The sequence below is a fragment of the Poecile atricapillus genome, chromosome Z (assembly GCF_030490865.1).
Source record: "Poecile atricapillus isolate bPoeAtr1 chromosome Z, bPoeAtr1.hap1, whole genome shotgun sequence".
In the NCBI taxonomy this organism is placed as follows: domain Eukaryota; kingdom Metazoa; phylum Chordata; class Aves; order Passeriformes; family Paridae; genus Poecile; species Poecile atricapillus.
Window position 1 is genome coordinate 119,749,201 of NC_081289.1, and position 22,145 is coordinate 119,771,345.

At 40.8% G+C, this 22,145-nt stretch overlaps 1 protein-coding gene across 1 annotated transcript in view; it reads left to right on the forward strand.

Moving 5' to 3' along the window:
• Nucleotides 1-1,143: 1,143 nt before the first annotated feature.
• Nucleotides 1,144-22,145, forward strand: part of PGM5 (phosphoglucomutase 5) — a 71,160-nt gene continuing 50,158 nt past the window's right edge. The window contains exons 1-6 of the mRNA XM_058826460.1: nt 1,144-1,565; nt 8,093-8,255; nt 10,785-10,931; nt 15,476-15,601; nt 17,747-17,937; nt 18,837-18,991. Of these exons, the coding sequence (XP_058682443.1) occupies nt 1,158-1,565; nt 8,093-8,255; nt 10,785-10,931; nt 15,476-15,601; nt 17,747-17,937; nt 18,837-18,991 (1,190 nt within the window). The 5' untranslated portion in view covers nt 1,144-1,157. The remainder of the gene's footprint in view (nt 1,566-8,092; nt 8,256-10,784; nt 10,932-15,475; nt 15,602-17,746; nt 17,938-18,836; nt 18,992-22,145) is intronic.

Consider the following 22,145-nt stretch of genomic DNA (forward strand, 5'->3'; position numbering starts at 1 on the left):
AATGACTAAAAAGCCTGCAGAAATAGGGCTCAAGACCATGACTGAGTTCCTTTGGTAACCATTCAGCAGGTGACTCTCACTGGCTGTTACTACTCTCAGTGAATGAGCTGAATGAACTCTTAGAACTCTGTAGAAGACAAAAAGATTTTATCCCGTTTGCCTGACCACCTCCTATCATTGCAGTTAACACATTGCTTTGTTGAACCATAACACTTCACTGGCCTTCTGCTGTATGAGCAGACTCTTTCATAGAAATGAGATAAATGCCTTACAAAATTATTTTTGCCTGCCTCCTAAGGACAAGAGTCACATCGAGGTTACACGACTATTTTTCCCCACTCTCCTACCAAGAGAGTTTGTCCTGGCAAAAAAATGCTGCGTGGGCCCTGTGTGAAAAGGGCATTTGGATGGAAAATTTCAGCTTATGTTTGACAGTCACAGGCATCTATAAACACAGCCTTTATATTGGGAAATGTCAGGAATCTTTCGCAGTCGTTAGCGCCACCACCTCTGCATTTCATTTAAGCTGGATGAACAAGAATGGAGCAGAATGTCCATGAACTAAGCTTCACCTTACATCTGTATGAAATGCCTTTGTTTATCACAGGGAAAGACACCTTCACGGTTGGCTTTACAGAGAGTGAGCCTGGAGATAAACACCACAGTCAGTAAGTGAGCCCTTCTTTAAGTTTACTTACTATACAAAACCTTGGCTTTGAGCCATAGAGTAAGGAAAAAAAAAAAATCGATTCTCTTTGTTCGTTCTTTAGTAGCCTGCTCCCGTTTCCTCGCCTGGGACAGTACCACTGCCCGGCCTCACCCCACCCTGGATACTCCGCTCCGTGCGAGCGCTGCCCTCGGCCGGAGGGTGCTGCCGCCGTGCCCAGGGTACCCGGCTCCTGGCGAGGGTCGGCCCCGGCGCTGACAGACCGTGATTCCCCCGAGCAAGTGTGCAGCGCTGGCTCGCCCGCTCCTCGCTGCCTCCAGTTACATCCCTGGCAGGAGCCAGCGGCTCTCGGCTTCGCTTTCCAGGGTTATTTTTGGCCGGGGCCGCCGCATGCTGATGGCAGCGAGGCGGCGAGGCGCCGGCGGGGCCCCCGGTGGGGCGGGCGGGGAAGGGGCGGTGCGCACCCCGCTCCCGCCCCGGCTCCCCCGCGATGCCCGGCGCCGGCCGGGGGCCGCCGGGGGCTGAGCCAGCCCGGCCCCGCCCGGGGAACGCCTCTGGGCTCCCCACGGCCGGCTCGGCAGCCTGCGCCAGGGCCGCTGCTCCCAAGCGGAGCCACATCGGGCGGGCGGCAGCCGCCATGGAGCGGACCCCCATCCCCGTGCTCACCGTGCAGACAGCGCCCTACGAGGACCAGCGCCCGACGGGCGGAGGGGGCCTGCGGCGGCCCACGGCGCTCTTCGAGAGCCAGCGCAACTACCTGCCCAACTTCGTGCAGAGCCTCCTCTCGTCCGTCGACCTCCGCGACCGGCAGGGCTGCACCATGGTGGTGGGCAGCGACGGCAGGTACTTCAGCAAGACGGCCATCGAGATCGTCGTTCAGATGGCCGCGGCCAACGGGGTAAGCTGTCCCCTCAGGCTTCCCGCCCTCCCTCGGCGGCCCCCGCTCCCCTCCCTGGCAGCAGCGCCCGCGCTCTGCCCGCTCCAGCGGGAAGCACGGGGCAGAACCTTCTAAAGTCGTCTCCCGGACAGCGCTCAAGCCACAGAGGGAGCCCGGAGGGACCCGGGTGCGGCTGTGTTTCGGCGCTGTCCGCACCAGGTGCCCGAGCCAGCCCCGCACGTGCCCCTGCCTGCGTCCCCTGGGCTGCGCCGCCGCGCCTTGGCGAGGTGCTGGCTCCGTCGGGCTGTGACGGCGGGGATGGTGGCAACCCCTGCAGACTGCCAGCCGTGCCCTGCTGTTTTCACACCTTGTTTTAGGAGGAGGAAGGCATGGGAGCTGAAATATAGCGCTCACTTTGCAGGAGAAGATGTAGCAGAGTTAAAAATAAGTACACAGGAAACAAAGGTATCAGACAAGCATCTGCCGCTCAGATAAATAATCTTATTAAATAAAATAAAATTAAATTAAAATAATTTTTAAAATAATTAAACGAAGATGGTTCTGTTGAAGGAGGAGGACTTCAGAATTTTACCCACACCTTAGGGAAAATAATAGTTATTTTCTGTGGGTCACTTGCAAACAAATTGCAAAATGCAGGAAGACAGCAGTGGCAACAACCGCTGGTCAGATGGGATACAAATTTTTCTTGTGCAGTTTTGAATGTAGGAAGGAACTGAGGAAGGAAAAGTACGTCTTTTTCTAGATTCATGCACATTCATGTGTATGTACAGGAGGCTGGAAACACCAGATAATGCACCTTGAAGTTCCTACTTCAAAGCAGAGTTGAAACTACTATCTCTTGTTATGATGCCTAGACTGATCCTCTCTATTTGGCAAAAGCAGTGATATAATTTCAAAGGGTTTTTTCCTGTAGGGAATTTTTTTTCAAAAGCTCAGTACTTTAAAGGCAGTCCTTTTGAGAGATCTTTCAATTTTGAAATGAATCTCTATATGTGTTCAAATTTTCCCTGCTGATTGGTTGTCATATACAAGACCAGCCAGTCTTGTATGAATAATGAGTATTTAAAACTCACTTCTGAAGCATGTTCTCAACATGCTGATAATATCAAGCAGATGCTGAGTGATGCCTGAAATTTCAGAGACCGTGTTACATACTGTCTACCTAGTGCAAAATCACTGTTCATGTAGGGACTTGGTAAAGGCCAGAGTTTATGTGTCCCAAGGTGTGGGAGGGCTCTGTGGGGTACACTGGTGAGAGTGGGGGCAGTGGTGAGACTAGCACAGTGGTTCCATCTGCAGTGGCAGGGAAGGGAGTGTGCAGGGAGTGAGTGTAGGGCAGAGGAAGGGGGCTGGTGTGTGGGAAGTTGAAAGGAAGATGGGACAGAACACGGAGGAGTGCTGCTCCCTAGCCACATTGCTCTTGTAGCTCAGTGGAGATAGTCTCACTGATGGAATTGTACCTGTTTACCAGGTGGGATAAAGTGAAGCAACAGATAAAGCAAGAGACCAGCAGCAAGAACTGCTCTGCAGAGGCTGAGGTCCTTGCATGCTGTTAGGAGCTACAAGAAGGTGTTACAGTGCACAGGGACCACAAGAACTGAGGGGCTGAAGAAATTTGGGATTTAGAGGATCAGGGGCTTCTCAGACAGCTTATGCTGACTAATTTCTCCTGTCAGCCTGCCTCCTTCCTACTGCTTCTGTCACATTCCGCATCTTGCTGGAAGAGCTTTCTGACCTCAGGAGATTTCCAGTTTGAGATGATTCCTTGCTGTAATAATGCTTTCCCCTTTCTTAAGTTACTGCAGGTTTCTTAGGAACACAGTTTCTCCCTAGTGCTTTCTGAAGCTAACCCCCAAAGTTTTCTGCTCAAAGTTCTCAGAAATACCTGAATTCATGTATGATTGTCTTGCTAATGACACAGTCTTCAGAAATTCAGCAGCCCAGCTAGTAGGGAGCTATTGAGAGGGCGTCCCTTTTTTATGTTCATGGAAACAGAATGCTCTGTTTCCTCTCTTAAACATCTTCACCATGCTCACCCTCACCTCTGTTTCTTTCAAGCACAACATAAATGCATAAGTTTCACATTTACTTAGTACTATTTGTATGTTTATTTTTTTGGCTATTAAAATACACCTTCTGGGAAAATATCTAAATCATCTTGATAGTATTGCTTAGGGCTGTGATAAGTAGATAGGGAGAGAGGAGGAGGAGACTCACGAGAGCAAAGATCTGTCCCTTTGGATGAGGTTAATATCATGAGAAAGCATGTAGCTGGTATCACAGGGAAAGAGGTGAACTGATGTAGGTTGGGTCAGATGAAATGTGGGGAAGGCTTGAAAGTTGCCTTGAAAATGTTCAGCTGCCCTGAGTGCCAGCAGTGCTGATAAACTGAACTTTAATCTCCTTCCTGGAAGACACATACCGAGAGTCATGGCTAGTTGTGCTGGCTGAGTACAAAAATAAAAGGGATTTTCTATTATCATCTGTAAATGGATTGCCCTTTAGAGTTGCTAGGTTCCTCTTGTTCTAACTTGGTGACTCATCCCGCATTCCCCCTGTGCTAACAGCCTAGCAGGGTTGGCATAGGCTGCAGTACAAGAAATGAGATGAGGTCCCCTGCTCAGTCAGCTGCCAGTGCTTGGCCTGCCTTCTGCTCATCCTCGGTGCTGCTGGCTCATGTCCTCCAGCTCGGGGCTGCAGGTACACGCACTACCGCTGCAGCCTGCACAGCCTTCCCGTGGTGGCAGCAGCTACAGGCTGGCCCATGCTCTGCAGCTGCAAGCAGCACATGCTCCACCAGCTCCTTCTGTTGAGAGCTGAGGTGGCTGACCAGAGCTACCCTTCAGTGGGGCACACAGCTGGGATGGTAGCAAACATGTTTGGGTAAGGGGCTGCATGTCATTGGAAGGTGGGGGAGCGAGAGGAAGGCCAGACAGAGGTCCCGAAACATTCTGTGTTGCAACAAGCAGTTTGACAAAATGGAGTGGTAGTTTCACCTGTGTCATGCCAGTAGTAGTGTCTGTGAACCTTAATGTCTGGTTCACAGATTCACAGAATTCACAGATTCACAGAAATTTCCTCTAGGAATTAGATGCAAATAGTCCGTTAGACCCACCAACTGGATGGGGTGCCTCATTTTTGACGGAAAGTTTAGGATATGTTTAAATGAGAAGCTGTTATTTGTGGATCTCGGTGGTAGATCAGAAGGCACTGATTACACTGAATATGGAAAGTTACTACAACATGCTAGAGAGACTGCAGAGTATTGCTAGTAATGCCGTAGAAGTTTGCGATGGCAGAGAGCTGAGTCTTCTGGTTGTTTCATATGTAATACCATATTGGTTTTATTTTCTATGGCCTTTCATACAAATCTTCCCTCCCTCCCTGGGTCTGTGTGATATTTATTTGCTTCTACACTGAGTGTGGTGTTCAATTATCTTTAGGGTACTATAGTAAAACACAGGAAGGCACAGCCCCAAGTTGTTAAGGATGTAATCTGGTTTCTTCATGTTCTTTCAAGTATAATTGACTGAGGCATGTGAGAGATTACTGGGAAAAATAATTTTATAAAGCATTAAGTGACTCCATGGTAATCAGCTGAATAGTCTTTCTGAAAAAGCACAGCTGCAAGCAGTAATACTGCATAAAAGTGTTCTTGTAAAGTACTTTTCAGGGTACTTTATTCTTTCAGCTGTGGCTGTTTGCTGAGGATCTTTGTTTCTGCTGTTGTTACTAAAAGTGCAGTGACAAAATAGAACGTGGCATAGAGACACAGTGTTAGAAGAGATGTTACATACCTGTGATCTTGTAGCCATGCAAGTTCTTGAATTCCAGGGATAATTTTTCCATGCTATGAAATTGTCCCAAGATTTTCAGAAGGATATTACTGAAACTTTAATTGTGAGTCAGCATGTGGGTACAGTTTGTTTACTGTTTTAGTGCGGATTGTGAGAAGTCAGTAAAAACAGATATTAATTAAATTAATTTTAAAAATAATTAAATGCTAGTTTAGTGTTTGATTCAAAATGGAGAGATTCTGAATCAAGAGAAGACAATCCTTGTGCATTCCTGCCACCAAAATGAAAAAAAGCAAAGGAAGATGGATAGCATAGTTACAACTCTAAGGCAGGCGCTTTCTTCAGGGAGTTTTGTAGAAGCAGTGATGACCTTAATATAAGATGAAACTTTTTAGTAGTCACTGCAAATAAAATACCAATGTATTACTTATGTAATTTGATTTGTAGGGTCCTTAATTTAGAATACTAAATATTGCAATATTTCTATAGTACAAAAATTATTATAAATAATATTATTTATATCTATAAAGTAGTATAGAAATACTAGCCTCATGACAAGTGCTTAAGGTAAATCAAATTACTCATATTTATATTAACACTTGGCATCCAGAAAAATAGGAAAACTGGTTTGTGCAACATCTGCTGAATGGGAAGAAATGAAATGTGGTGAAGAGACAGTCCTAAGTAATTTGTAAATTCTGAATAATTTAGGTGTTCTACCAGCTTTAAAAAATACAGTGTTGTGCATGAAGACAAAAACTTAAAACTCACTACTTTAGGTTTAGGAATACTGAAAATACTGAAAACCTGCATGCAAGTGTAAATACATTTGTACTTGAGTATCTCCAGATGGATTCAGAGTGGTTGTTCTCGAGCATTTTGTAAAATGTTATCGCTGTCATACTCCTTTTGTTTACTCATACACAATACTGTTTTAAGAGCTGACACCCATTTCTGACAGCTGTATTTGGAAGATTGAGTCATTGTTCTAGCTTTTTGCATGCTTCATAGTTTAAAAAAAGGGAGGGACAATATACAAAACAAATAATTACAAGGGGTTTTTAATAATATTTTTCTTTCCATGATAATTTTTTGTTTGTTTCTTATTAGCTCTCCTGTTTACTAGCAACATACCATAGGCTTCAGATTATCTTCAAAAACTCTGAAAAGAGAAGCAGGTAGACAAACAATCATTCTTTCTTCAGAGCTTGAGGTGGAATCTCAGATTGAAGAGTGCATTTTCTTCAAATTTTTTAAAATTCAAAAGCAGATCCTGTGTTTCTTAGTGAAAGAGAAATGGCTAGACATAGTTTGTGATTGGTGAGAATTACCAAAAAAGTAACTTGTGGTAGAAGTTGATAATTTCTTTGTAATCTTAATTTTTAAAATTTAAGTAGTTCACAATAGTTCAAGAACAGGTTAATTAAATAATCTCCTAATCCTTTGCTCTTCTGAAATTATTTGGACCCACACTTCTAAGTAACCATTAAGGTCTTCTTGTGAGAGCCGAGAAGAAGGTCATACATATATGAAGGAGCAGCTCTTTGTGGACAGGAGGCAGGTAGTGGCACCTCCTGTGCTATTGCTTTGCCACACAGACTGTGGAGCTATCAAATCTCCTTCAAACTAGAGAATGAAATCAAAGTTCAGTTCCCAGGCTGTTTTCAGATAAGAAGTGAGAGGGATTTGGTGTTCTGCCTCCTCTAACTGACCTGCCCCTCCCCTACTGCTCACTAGCGGTGGTGCTGATGGGGGTTTATTTGATTTTTTTTATTATTATTTTTTTTTAATATAGACGGTTTTAAGAATTTTCAGGCTTTGATGATGTCTTTTTAAGCTTCATATGCAGCTGCCTCAGTTCTCGTCTGTGACACATAACCTCCTTTTCTCCCCTTGTTTTTTTGCGTCTTCCTTTTGTGTTCCTCAGAAACTGGAACTCTCTTGCATTTCTTTGTAAATGCATTTCGTGTTGGCTCCTAGATTATTTATATTAAGATGAAACTGTAGTATCTGCGTAGGGGATGAAGGCATGGTTTTGAAATTGGAACCTTGCAGTGGAACTGCACATAATACCAAGCACATTGAGTCAGTGTTTAATAACACCGCCTGAAAGGTTTTTTTTTATTTTAAGAATGGTGGGAACTTCCCCTGCTCAGCTGTGTCCTGGGAAACACACCCTGTGGTTTGGAATAGCCAAGTAGTCACTGGTAGCTGAAGGAGGAGCAGTGCTTTCTATGGGGCAGGACATCCAAGGCTGTCTTGGCAATGGAAGTGTAACTATAAGAGACTGCAAACCCTAATGTGGAGTGATACTTGTGGTTACACTGGAAGGCTGCTCTGTGAAAGTCAATTCTCTTTCTACTCTCTTTCTGTTAAAGCCCCAGCCCTGCAAATACATCCAGAGTCAACCCTAAACTATAGGTAATAGCTGAGAGGATTTGCTGATTTGTGGGGTTACCTGCCAAGTTTTGGTAGCAGGATGATACCCTAGTGTTATGCTTGGGAGCTTTGAAAATGCTTGTCATTGCTGTGCTCTTGCTTTACTGTCATACCCAAGCCGCTGGGGCTAAATGTGCCAGGTTACAGTGTTTTTTGTCAGTGCTTTCTGCAAGAGAGTATCTTTCATACCAAGATTTCACCATTTCTATCCTGTACATATATGCCTGTTTATATACTAATTTTCAAAAATTAGTACTCTTCAGAGTACTTTGGCTTGTTTTTCCCATGTAGATCGGCAGATTGGTTATTGGGCAGAATGGGATCTTATCCACACCTGCTGTTTCGTGTATCATCCGAAAGATCAAAGCTGCTGGTGGAATTATTCTAACAGCTAGCCACAGTCCTGGGGGACCTGGAGGAGAATTTGGAGTCAAGTTTGAAGTTGCCAATGGAGGTATTTTTTTTTTTTAAAGACACTACAACATTGCATCTTGGTATGCTGGAAATGGTTTATGAGAATAATTAGCTGTCTGTAACTATCTGTTTTTCATTTGCTTTGTTAAAACTGTGAAGAACATAGGCATCTCTTTTTCTTTCAATAATATAAGTGTATTTGTGTTCATGGGTCTGAAAAATAAGCTTTAAATGTTCATTGAGGCCCTTGGGGTAGCTGTAGGATTTCTATAAACAACAGACTTACCATCCGATTTTTATAGTTCTTTATGTAGCCATCCAGATCACCGTAACAGTTCTGATCCTTTTATAAAGATGCCTATGAGGGAGCTGTGTTTTTCTCATACTTCTGTGTTGCTTGTCTTGGCATTTATTTTAAAGCATGTAATTTCAGAAGAACTGTAAGCAGTATAACTTATTGTCTTGCATGGAAGAAAGCACTTCCTGTGTGTACCCAGGAAGTAACTGGTCTTATCCAGGTAGAGAGTTTTACCATTTTACCACTGCAATTCCACCATTGAATAAGGGAATTTTTGTATATAGCTAAAGTCTTGTTTTCCAAAATTGACAGCTAACACGTGTAGGTATGTTATAGGTTCTGTATATTTTACATTATAGATCTGTGTATGCTCATGTAACATTATGTGATGGTTGCTGACACCTTGTATACCTCACACATGTAGAGTGCTTTCCATCTGAAAAAAATGAAGTGAGAGTGCTCATAAAATGTTTCCTTCCCCATTTTGAAGGTGAGAGAACTTGAGATGGGGTGCTTTCTCTGTTCTCTCTTGTGTAGTTGAAAAGTGGGCATGGTTAAATGAGTGTGATTTTATAAACAGAATAGGCTTGAATCCCAGAGAGAATAAAGGGATTGTGTTAGGTCAGCTAGTAAGAAAGCCAGGGTCACAGCACACATATATCAGAGCCAAACCATTAGATGCATTAGCACTCTATAAACTTTAAAACACCACATGCATCTAAAATCTGCTTGATAAATGGGTAACAGTTGGTGTGGTGCAGTCTGTCTAGCGTGCTTTGCCCTTTTAATGATAATTCAGAAAGGCATTAAGCTTTATATATGAAACACTCCTCAAACACAGGTCACAAGGTTTAATTATTTATGTTAATCAGCTGGGCCATAAAGAAAAGTAGCTGGTTTAAGTTCCAGCTGAGAAAATGTGGGTTAAGTATTAGGCAAGGTGCTTAAGCTAATACAGTGTTTAGGCACCCCAACCTTCCTAGGGAAGGTTATTGTTACTCTATATGCTTGCTCAGTTTATTTTGCAGATCCAGATCAAGCTGAAGTGGCTTGTTTATGTAGCTGTAGAAGAGATTGTAGGGTGGCTCTGTGGGATCTCCTTAGCTGGAAATGTCAGTAGACAGCATATCCATGTATCAAGAAAGATCTATAGCTAATGGTATCCTCACCCTTTGGATGGGTTTGGATTAGATGAGTAAGAAGTCATTTTAAAGGCTGAATGACGAGTTAAGTAGCTGTTTTTTATTGTATTGATTTGGACCATCTGGTACACTGCATCTGAGGTGGAAGACACCAACTTACATGGCAGTGCATTGCATATAGCAGAATTGCTAGAGGAATGGACAGTTCACACTGACAAAGCCTTCAAAGACATTTTGGATGAGGAGAGAGAACAACAAAGGGAATAAAAAAAAGTAATTTTTAGGGTAGAAGTGTAGCTTTAATATCAGCTGTGCAGAGTCGGATAAGCCAGAAAGGACTTGCTGCAATTCACACTCAGTTGCAACTCAGACTCAACCTTTGCATCACCTATGGTGTAGCTAATCCAGTAATTTTCGCATCAGGCCTGCAACTTTAATTTAGTTGACAGTAAGTCTTTGAAAATAAAGTCCTTTTTCAGGCTTTAGCAATGAAGCTAAGTAAGATGTGTTTTCTGTTTCTGAATGACATAAGCAATCAAGGTCGTAATTGCTAATTATTGAACAATTAAAGTGTTTTGAATTCTAAGAAAAATAAATTTCATTCAGGTGGTGGAGGGAAGCTGCAATATAGCACCACTGTCAATGTGGCAAGATTTCTGAAAATGGTATTTTTTTCTAATTAAATAATGTGAAGCACCAAGCTATCTGATCTTCACAGGTGTACATTTGCAGAAAGTCCTATGAAACACCAGAACCTGCTGCTGAAGAACAGGCTTTCCTGTAATAGCTGTGTTGAGATTCCATGCAAATTGAAAAAAGGTAGTCTTTGACCAAAAAGCCCAAAAAAATATGACTGTGATTATCTCATCTGTCCTGCTCCTGGATAATAATTGATTTAAATACTCTATGTGAATCAAAATGTTGTGAGTAATGCAGTGTATTTCCATTTTTTATTTCTTTGAAGAACATTTTAAACCTGTGTTGTAGTGAAAGAACAGACCTTATTTACCACAGTCCTTTTATTTATTCTGTAGTAACTCAGATATATTCAGAAAAATGCAGCACTCATTTTTAAAATAGGAAGTCTTCGTTTAAAAGAAATGACCCACCACACTATTTTCTGTTACAGGACCTGCTCCAGACATAGTTTCAGAAAAAATCTATCAAATCAGCAAAACCTTGGAGGAATATGCCATTTGTCCTGATCTCAGAGTTGATTTATCACGCCTAGGAAGACAAGAATTTGATCTGGAGAACAAGTTCAAACCTTTCCGAGGTATCAGTGTGTACTTATGCTAAACCCATTAAGTCTAAATATTTGTATTGCAGCAGAATTATAACAGGTAATTATATAAGCAGGACTTCAGTTCTTCAAGATGCTTTACCAAAAGTTATCAAAATACAAGGTGTTATAGAATCAGAATGGTTTGTGGTAGAAAGTACCTTCAGGATCATCTTGTTCCAACCCTACTGTCATGGTCAGGGAAACCTTTCACTAGACGAGGTTGCTCAGAGCCCCATCCAGCCTGGCCTTGAACACTTCCAGGGATGGGATATCCCCAGCTTCTCTGGGCAACCTGTTCAAGTACCTCACCACCCTAACCATAAAGAATTTTTTCTTAAAATCTAATCTAAATCTCTTCTCCTTCAGTTTAAAACTCTTCCTCCTTATCATAACCCTATTTGCCTGTTTTGAAATTCTTTTTATAAGCTCCCTTATACTAGAAGACAGCTATAAGGCTCTTTTGAGCCTTCTCCATGCTGAACTGTCCCAAATCTCTCAGCCTGTCCTCACAGGAGAGGTTTTCCATCCCTCTGATCATCTTTGTGGCACTACCTTGGGCTTGCTCCAACAGGTCCATGTCTTTCTGGTACTGAGAACATGAGAGCTGGATGCAGCCCTGCAGGTGGGGTCTCAGCAGAGCAGAGGGGCAGAATCCCCTCCCTTGCCCTGCTGCCCACACTCTTCTGGATGCATCCCAGGACACATGTGTCTCTCTGGTCTGTGGGTCATGCCTTTTCATTTCCTATAACCCCCAAGTCCTTCTCTGCAGGACTGCTCTCAATGATTTATTTTCCCACTTTGTACCTGTGTTTGGAATTTCCCTAACCCAGGTGCAGCACTTTGTGCTTGGAGTTGTTGAACTTCATGAGATTCTCATAGATCCACTGCTCAAGCTTGTCCAGGTCCCTCTGGGTGGCATCCCTTCCTTCTGTTGTGTCAGTTGCGCTACTCAGCTTTGTATTATCTGCAGACCTGCTGAGGGAGCACTCAATGTCACTGTTGATGTCATTCATAAGGATACTAAAGGGCACTGACTGGTCCCAAGACAGTCCCAAGAAGGTCCCAAGACAGACCCCTGGGGGAACCCACTCCTTGTTGCAGTCAGCAACCTCAGGGTCTTGTCCAGGGAAGCCGCAGGGTTCTGGGGACCAGCATGGAACACCAACGAGACAGGCTCCTGGTTCATGAAACCATTTATTCAGCATGAGAACAAACTCAGGTCCAGAACAGAGAGCCCTGAATAGGGGCTGAGCAGGGGTTTTTGAGGGACAGAACTCCCGAGGGTCTCCACCCTTGAGGGTGGAGGTCAGGGTCAGGGACCACTAGGAACACACCAAGGGAGAACCCCCCCAGGGACTCAAACCCAATCAGAACACCTGGGCTGCCCCTCACAAGGAGCTTGGGGTGGGACAATGTAACTCTTTGTCTCCCTGAGGCAGGTCGCAACAACTCCTCACTGGCTTCCCCCTGAACACAGAATCATTGACCACAACACTCTGGCTGTGTACATCCAGCAAACTCCTTTTCCGTTCAGTAGTCCATCCATCAGGTCCGTGTCTCTCCAGTTAGGAGATAACATGTCATGCAGTACAGCGTCAAAGACATTAAGGAAGGCTAGGTGAATGACACTGGTCATACATCATCTGAAACATCAAAGCAGCTGCTGGAATGATTCTAACAGCTAGACACCATACCAGAAAACCTGGAGGAGGGACTGCAGTGAAGTTTGAGGTTTCCAGTGGAGGTGGGGTTTGGGTTTTTTTAAATAAAGCAATAGGTCTTATCAAGAGACTCTCCATGTCAGGTGGCCTGTAGTAGACCCCCAACCACAAAGAGTCCTATGTTGATCTGCTTCTTGATTTTTATCCACAGGGTCTCAGTCTGTTCATGGCTGTTATCAAGCTCTTCACAATCTGACTTCTCCTTATTATTAAGTACAACACCTCCACCCCTCCTGTCTGTCTGAAAAAAACAGCCTGTCTCTTCTGAAAAGCCCCCAGCTGCAGTGCTCCAGTCATGTAACTCATCCCACCATGTTTCTGTGACAGCAATTAGGTCATAGTTTTCTAACTGCACAATGGTTTCTAACTCCTTTTGCATGTGTCCAGTGCTATGTGCATTTATAGATAAGTGTTATATTTGTTTTGCACTTTAGGAATCTGGGTTACAGACTTCTAAGTGCATCAGACCTCATCTTTCAGCCAGGTATCTTTGCCAAATTTATGCTTGGTAGTAGTTAAACATCAAGCACAAACCTTTTTGGTCTAGGAATGGTTTGCTTATTGAAGTCTAATTGACAAAAGATTAAGTGAGACTCTCAGTTTATTCATTTTTGCTCACACTTTCTGAGAAGTTGTGGGATTTGTACATCCAATGATTCCAAATATAAAGGGATTGCTTAAGCACATGTTTAACTTTAGGCATAGTGAATACTTTTATGCTTACAATTGATTTAAAATTATCTTACACAGCTGTTTTCTGGAAGGAGTCAAAAACAAATTAAGGAGTTCTGACATGTATTTCAAACTTTGTGTATATTTCAAATACTCTAAAATTCTGTGGCCTCAGGAACTTTTCCACATTCTTAATGCCCTAGAATTAAAGTGATTTTGTTTTCCACCCAAACTTCACATTTTGACATAATTTAAATTTTGAGAAATAAAATTTTTCTTTTAAAAATATTCTTAAATTTTTATTTCACTGGAGTGTTTTATTTTACTGCAAGTAACATGTTTGACTTTTTTAGGCAAACAGAAAGCAAAGAGAATTCAACTCCAGGACCACTCTGGAATCAGAGAATAGATACAGTATTAAATTCTGGTCTTCAAACAGTTTAATCCCTCCAAATAGTATTTTTTAAATGAAAATGAGGTACTCCTCCCCCCTGATATGTATAAAAGTGCATACAACTGGCTGCAGTTTTTCTGTATTTTAAAAAAACAGCAACAAAAAATAATTTGCAATCACATCTTCCAAGAATGCATCAACCTGAGACAGTAGAGCTACCATACTGAAGCAATGGAGTTGGCTTATAAGTGCATGAATAAATACAGTTTACACAGATTTGAGTTCAGATTGAAGGTGCAGAGAGAATGAAAATAATCTAAAAAGTAATTTAAGATACTATCCAATGTATTTGAAACTTCTACTTTTTCTTCAGTTGTATAAACTAGCTCCTGTGAATCAAGGCTACAGAGGTGTTGGAACAACTGAGGTAGTGTTTGGCAGGACTTAAAATAATTTTTAAACTTTAATCCTTCATGTGCTTCACATGTGTGAGCAGCTCTACCAAAGTTGCTGCATTTGTTCATGTGTGTAAAGTTTAGGGCCTACTAAAATGCTGTTAGGAGCAGAGCATAGAGAATATGAAATAATATAATCTTGGTGAGTGTTTAAAATTTTCAGCATATAACATAGAATTGACTTTTTCTTAAGTAGGTTTTATGGATTGTTTTTCAGTCTCGAGAGCCATTTTTTGTTTCTTCAAACATATTGTCGCAATCTATTCTCCGTGTTCTTCTCAGGCTCAAAAAACGTCTGTGTCATTTTCATGTTACTCTAAAAAAAAGCATTAGTGTGAGATCAGTGTTTCTGAGCAAAATTGGATGAGATTCTAAGTATGATTTACTTATATTTAAATTATAGATACAATCTAATACAATATAAGTTAAAATATTTACAATTTACCTTATAAGTAAGATATTTCAAGATACTCATTTAACCAGATGAAAAGACATTTGCATAACATATGCTTTTTTATTTAATCAGGAGAAGTAATTCATTCCAAGATGACTGAGAAGCATGGCTTTTGACAGTTGTTTGGTTACTGCTTTCATTATGACAGACTTATTTTCATTAATTCATTTTTGTTTAATGTTTTACATCCAAAAGAACTAGAAAAATTGTAGTGCTCTGCTTTTGTGAATTTAAATTCCAAGTTATCAAGACCTTAGCAAAAAAGAGATGTATATCTCAGCCTAACTTTCATAAATCAATGATCTCTACAATGCAAAAGTATAGTTTATTGTCCATCAACAGCAACCTGAATACAGGTACTCCTGGTGTCAAAATTTAGAATAGGTTGTATGTCTCTCCTGAAGGAATGATGCAGATAGACAATGCTGTCAGATAATAGAATAGAATCTCTGGTGTCAGAATTGTTGTGAATATCTTCTTCCTCTGAAAATAAACCTATTTAGCTTGCAAAGTTTTCCAGTGGTTTAGTGAATGATCTATAGTTTACTTTGAAGTAACATACCATCATTAATGCCTTCAATGAAACAGAATCTGTCAACTTACATTATCTCTGCAGTCTTTTGGCAGGCAAAACTGCTGATCTTTTCAGGGCTTAAAGCTTGATAGTAGCCACACTGAAGGCAGAGGGAGCCTTAGACTTCTGTGTACTTCTAAGCAAAGCCATGTTATATAGGCATTGTGTGCTCTGACTTTAGTTCAGCTGGGTGGAAGAGAGCTGGAAGAAATAACTTCACTTGGGTGAACTGTAGTCACTATTTTTTTCTGTGTGATTTTTCTAGTGGAAATTGTGGATTCTGTGGAAATCTACCTCAATCTCCTTCGAAGTATTTTTGACTTCAGTGCCATCAGAAATCTGCTGACTGGACCCAATCAGATTAAAATTAGGATTGATGCCATGAATGGAGGTAGGAACTTGAGTGTATTGGGACAAAACTGTAGGTACACTGAAACAGCTTCCCAAAAAACATTGTACACTGCAATGGTTTCCAAATAACAATATATAAATGTTGAACTTTTATGTAGTAGAAGTTAAGGGTAGTAAGAAAGGATTTGAACCTTACGCTACCAACAAAGGCAATTTTAACGACGGGTTAGATTTCTTACTAGGCGAAGAGGTTTTATCTTACTTGATAAATAAGTAAATACATATGTGTTTAATAAAAGTTTTCTTTCTGCATTTGGAAGCAAGCAGGATGAGGTAATCTTGCCATGACAGGGTGATGAGGTATATTACAGTGTCCAGTGACCAAGGAGGTTACAAGGCAGTCTCTACTAAGAGGAAATGATAAATGGTATAAAACTAGTTAAGTCTGAATAAATAAATTAAAGAGTTAGCTGAGACCTCTGTCTCACTAATGTTAAAAGTGAACAAATTTCATAGTACTGTGGACAAGTTGAAAGTGTCATGGAAGACTGCAAGGGGATCAATGGTGTGCTGATACTAAAAGAATATAAGCTGTATCACTTGGGGAAACACAGACCAGGATAAGATCTATTTTAGGCTACATTATGAATATATAAATAAAGATTTCTGCAGATGAGTGGAAGGGTTGGAGTGCAAGTAAGACTGTTCAACATTATCTTACAGAAAACAGATTAAATCCAGCAAACCAGGTTTCATTCTTTAATGGGATTACAAAAATGGACCCATAAAAGGAGCTGGATAGACTTAGAAAACTTCTGTATAGCATCATACAGCGTGATAATTGCTGTTTGGAGTACCATGGTGAGTTCACAGTCAGTGTGAACATACAGCTCACTGTGGCCAAGGATTATAGTCTTCATCCAAGCAGTGTTCTTCATCCAACCCAGTTTTGCTAGGCTGTGTCAAAAGGGCAAATGGTGTCCTTGAGCAATGCAGAGGGAGCAGTGAGGAAGGCACTGCCTCTTGCCATCTACTATACTGGAGAGAATATTACTGAAATACTTAGGAGCTCTTATGTTCAGGTCTGTTACTGACTGTTAAGAATTTTTACATGTTGTCAAAAACATGTTGTCAAAAACAGTCTGTCGTAGGGTTAGAAAAACTGATGCATCACAAACATTTTAAAGGACTTAGTTTGTTTACTTTATTTGCAAGGTGGCAGAATTGGCTTCATGACCATGCATTTTTGTGGAGAGATGGATATCTATAATTTAAAGCACATGTAGATTAAGTGTATACAAGTGGAATGTATTTTTCTGGCTGTACACACTGGTACTGGTAACACTGGCAGAAAAAAGAGTAATTTGACAGGAGTCCAATTTAGATAAGAACCTGAATCATGGTGTATTTTACAGTATTAGCATCTACATTTTCAGGAAGTTTCTCTCACACAGTTTTATCTCAGGTCTCAGCTGCTCCAATTAGCAAGATTTGGGAGTAAGAAAGGAGAAGGAGATAGCAGTTACTCATGCATTTTTTACCTCTGAGTGACCTGTTCACACCTGCATAAGGGATGCAGAGTGACCGTTTAGTCACCAAATACATGTAATAATTACTGTATATAACAGCATAGGGTTTTAGTGGGTCATATCTTTAACAAAGTAAAGAAGTATTTTGGAGTTAGTTTTGAGAAAATTTTGATTTATTCTCTGCATGGTAGCAACTAAAATGTAGTAAAATTCTTTGGTGGACAAATCTATTGCAATTTTCACATGAATTGGAATCTAAAGGTAGGTGTATTTCTTGTATGTATTCACCTACTGTTTACTTTCCTTGCTACTACATGTTATTTAGACACATAGAATAGCATTTTATTTATATTCTAGTGAGAAAAACTCCTTTATGTGTATAATAATTTCTTTACTTAATAGTGGGTAAAAAAACCTCAGAAATCTTTCACCATTGTCATTTTCATGTTGAATTGATTATTTTCATACTGATTAATTATTTACCTTGAGGACAGTCACATACTCCTCTGTGAAATAATAGTTTTGGGGGCTGTTGCAAGGACAGATGTATAGAATTGCTGAAAGTATGTTTTGTATGCAATGTCCACAGTGCTGTGAAAAATTTGAATGTCAAGCATACGCTTTTGTGATTGCATGGCAGATTTCTGTTTTCACAGTTATGGGACCCTATGTGAGAAGAATCTTGTGTGATGAATTGGGAGCTCCTGCAAATTCTGCCATCAACTGTATTCCTCTGGAGGATTTTGGTGGGCAGCCTCCTGATCCAAATTTAACATATGCAACTGCCTTGCTGGAGGCTATGAAAGGTGGCGAGTATGGATTTGGAGCTGCTTTTGATGCTGATGGAGTAAGTATTTATATCTGTCTTGAGGTTCCATCATAGTTGTTGTTTTGTCTGGGGTCAGATATGTGACGTGTAATATAATTTATCTGCTTTTCAGTAACCCATTGAAGCTGAAAGTAGTATTACTTTCAGATACAGATGGTAACATTTGCAACCCATAAATCAGACACATATGTTGTAATTTTTCTCTGCAGATGACTGCAAATCAAGCAGAATTTGAAGGCAGGACGAGAATTACTTAAATATGGGGCTGGTTTTGTCTTGTGCTGGTGTAACACTTTTTTCCCTGGTTAGGAGCAGACAGCATATATATAATACAGACTTGTCACAGTAAACAGTAAACAATAAACAGTAACAACATTAAGTCCTTTTTTGGTTAGCATCATGAATTAAGGGATTTTTAGCTAAATAAAGCACTGAATCATAATCTCTGTTTATTTTAATGTTTTAATGTCAGCATGATAAGAAACTATGTATTACAAAAGAACTTTCTCCCCTGGCAAGGTGGGAGAAATATTAAAAGGTTCTGAAGAACAAAAGCTGTTTTCTATTCTCAGTAAACACAAAACACTCTCCTACTCCCATCACAGTGTGTGTCATTGGCAAAAAAGATTCTCCTACACAAGCATTCTATTGGCAGAGCTACTGAAGTGACATGTAGGAGGCAGAAGCTATAATCTGATCTGGAGCTTTGATTTGCAAGGCAGGAGGGAGTGATGGTGTGATAGTGAAATTATAAACCTTCCAGGATGATGCCAGTAAATTTTTCTGCCCATAAAGGGATGTGAGTAACCCAAAACCTGTCCTTTTTCTCTCTACCTCCACTTGATCTACGAAAAGAAATTAGGTGTCCTCAATACATGGAATTTAGGATGCTATTTTAAATTTCTTTTCTTCTCCAGGACCGCTACATGATCCTTGGCCAAAATGGTTTCTTTGTTAATGCTTCAGATTCACTGGCTATAATTGCTGCCAATCTGTCTTGCATTCCATACTTCTGTCAGATGGGTGTCCGAGGATTTGGCAGAAGCATGCCTACCAGCACAGCTCTGGACAAGTAAGATGAAATATTTATTTGTATCACCTTGGTCGTTACATTAGTTAGCTCTACTTTTTATTACATAGCAATTCCAAAATTGAAGTCTTTTGATAAGAGCTTCTGATTTCCCAATCTTTACGTGCTTTATTTTTCAAACTGGTTATGACAAGATTTTGGTTTTACATAGACTAATTTTTCTCATCTTTACTTGCATTAAAAGAATTTATTTCAGTCTGGAAAAAAGTAAATTGGTAAATCTCATGTACAGATATTTGACTGTATTTTTCCAAAAAACTTTATTCTTTTTATTAGTAAATAATGGTTTACAGCCTAATCTGGCAGCCCTTTTAATGAAAGTCATGGAAGTTTTAAAAAGATAAAGTAATAATTCAGTACTAAACAAGTATTCAAAAGATCAAAACCCTTCCCAAACGGATGAAATGTGAGCATTTTGTGTTAGCAGCTGAATTTTTAACTAATTTCATCCAGGCCTAAATGTTCTGTAAATATCAAGACAAGGTGATTACATATTATTGCATTAATATATTCTGTTCGTTGGCTAAATCAGTTGTGTCTCAATGTTCTTCTGGCTGCATAGCTTTACTATGACAAGAGTGATCTGCTGCTCCCCTTAAATGTGTATCATCAGGAAACAGTAATTATAAAGTGAAATGTAGGTTGTGTGGAAAGGTTGGTTGCTGTATTTACAGTTTACCTACTCAGGAAGTTTTGAAATGTTACTAAATTCAGAGATTTCAGCTCCCTCTAATGATTGACAGGGTCTTTGTAAATACATTCCTTACTTGTGGGTAGATAGGTTAGTTTAAAAAATACTGTTAGGTTGTGTTTGATGTGTTTTGTTTATTCTGTTCAGCAGTCCAAAAATCTCATTATTTTTATACTGAAATATGATAGAAAATGAGTAGAGTTCATTTTGTATATAAACACCATATCTGCATTTCTGTAAGTGCTGAAGAAACAATGGCATTTAAATATGTTTTTCTGTCTTCTTTTCATAAAGTTTGATAAGTGTGTCGGAAAGCATGAGCTTAAGTCCCCTTCAGTAACACTGTGACTGTTTGAATTATATTCTTTGCCATGTTTACTTGACCTTCTGGCACAAAGATCATCCCATGCTGGTTACTGCCTTATTTAGTTTTGTGGAGCTGAGCCTGATTATTAAATAAAACTGAGCAACTGATAATGATGGAAGGATATAAGTATTTTCCCTTCCATTCTTACAGACATTTATTGTTATGAAGTTTTCAGTCTGTATCCAGGACACTTGATTTATTTCTTTTTTATTTTGTTTTGTAGTTCTCCTTGTTTTCGTCAAGACTTTTGAGTTACACGTTGTCATGTAATTCAATGTAGATCATGCAGTTTTCACACAGATTGTGTGTATCCAAACCCCCTGCCATGGGCAGGAATATCTTCCACTAGTTGTGCAACTTGGGTAGTGAGGCTGGAACACTGTGGCTGGAAAGGATTGAGGCAAAACTGCCATTGAGTTCCTCAGGCTTCTTCTTGTCCTCTCTAACCAGGTCTCTTGTTTCTTTCTGGAGAGTCCACAATTTTCCTAGTCTTCCTTTTATCACCAATGTACTTAAAAAAACTGTTCTTGCTGCTTTTGTCATGCCTGGCCAGATTTAATTCTATCAGGGTTTTAGCTTTCCTAGCCTTATCCCCAGCTGCGTGGACAATTCGTCTGTATTCCTCACAGGCAGCCTCACCAGTACCGGTTCTACCCTCTCTGGACTTTCTTCTTGTGTTTAAGTTTGTCTAGAAACAACTTGTTCATTCATAGGCTCCCTGGTGTTTTTGCATTCCTTCCTCTTTGTTGGGATGCATCTCTGTCAAGCTTGTAGGACGTGATGCTTGAATGTTATCCAGCTTTCTTGGGCCCTTCTTTGCTTCTGGGCTTTGTCCCATGGCACTCTACTGAGCAGATCCTTGAAGAGACCAAAGCCTGCTCTCCTGAAGTCCAGGGTAGTGAGCTTGCTGTGTGCTCTCCTCACAGCCCTGAGGATCTTGCATTTTGCCATTTCATGGTGACTGCACATCACATTCCACACCAGCCCCTCACTGTGGTGAGATCAAGGTTCTACTTAGGATGTCTTCTTCTTAGCTTCTCTGTCACTTGGAGAAAAAAAATTTCATCCATGCACTCCAGGAACTTCCTGGGTTGCAAGTGCCCCACTGTATTGTCCCTTCAACAGATTCCAGGATGTTAGAAAGCCCCCATGAGCACCAGGGCTTGTGAATGTGAGGCTGCTCCTGTCTGTGTGTAGAGGGCTTTATACATTTGGTCTTCATGGTCAGGTGGCATGTGGCAGACCATCACTGTAATGCCTCCTGTTACTGCTCTCCCTTTAATCCGGGCCCATAAGCTCTGTGTAGCTCTTTATGTGTCCCTGACTGGTGTGTGTGGGCTGACTGCATGGATTAGAACACTGTTAAGAAGCATCATAGACACCTTCCTTGGAGGTTCACTGAGTTTGGCCTGCTTCTGAACCTCGGTAATAACAGTGGCTTCCTCTGGGAGAACTGGATCAATTCCTGTCCTCTGTCTTCTGAGGTCACAGAAGTCTTTCCTGCAGTCTGTGCTAGACAGTGAAAAAAACCCACCTCTTTTTATGGTGTGTCCATATTGCATGGCCACAGTTTAGCCTAAATAATTAAACTGGAGCTTTTCCTTAACTCTGTTAAAGAAAAACAAATATGACAACAACTTAAGGATTTAGAAAATCTGTTCCTTTTTCACTTGTGTGCATGGTGTGTTGCTTAAGACTTTTTCAAAGGGCATTGTTAAACTTAAAAAAGAGGGAAGCAGTAATCCAAAGGACCCTAAATGTTGCTCAGGAATATGGCATTAGCAAATGGAGCAGTGAATTACAAGAGAATTCACTCAAAATATTTAACCAGTGTTACATGTGTTTGCTTGAAGTGACTGCTGAAATGCACTAGTACGTACTGTAGGGAGAGGATAACACTTCACAGGAAACATCTGGTTTAATATGCTCCAACATCAACAGGATTGTGGCAGTACGTCTCCAGACTTCAATTCTCTGGCAATATGTGCCCTTAGGCTGGTGTTCCTTTTGTTTTGGGGAATGTGAACCTGTGTTCCCTGTTCAAAAATCTATTCTTGTTTCATATCCTTGTATTCTGA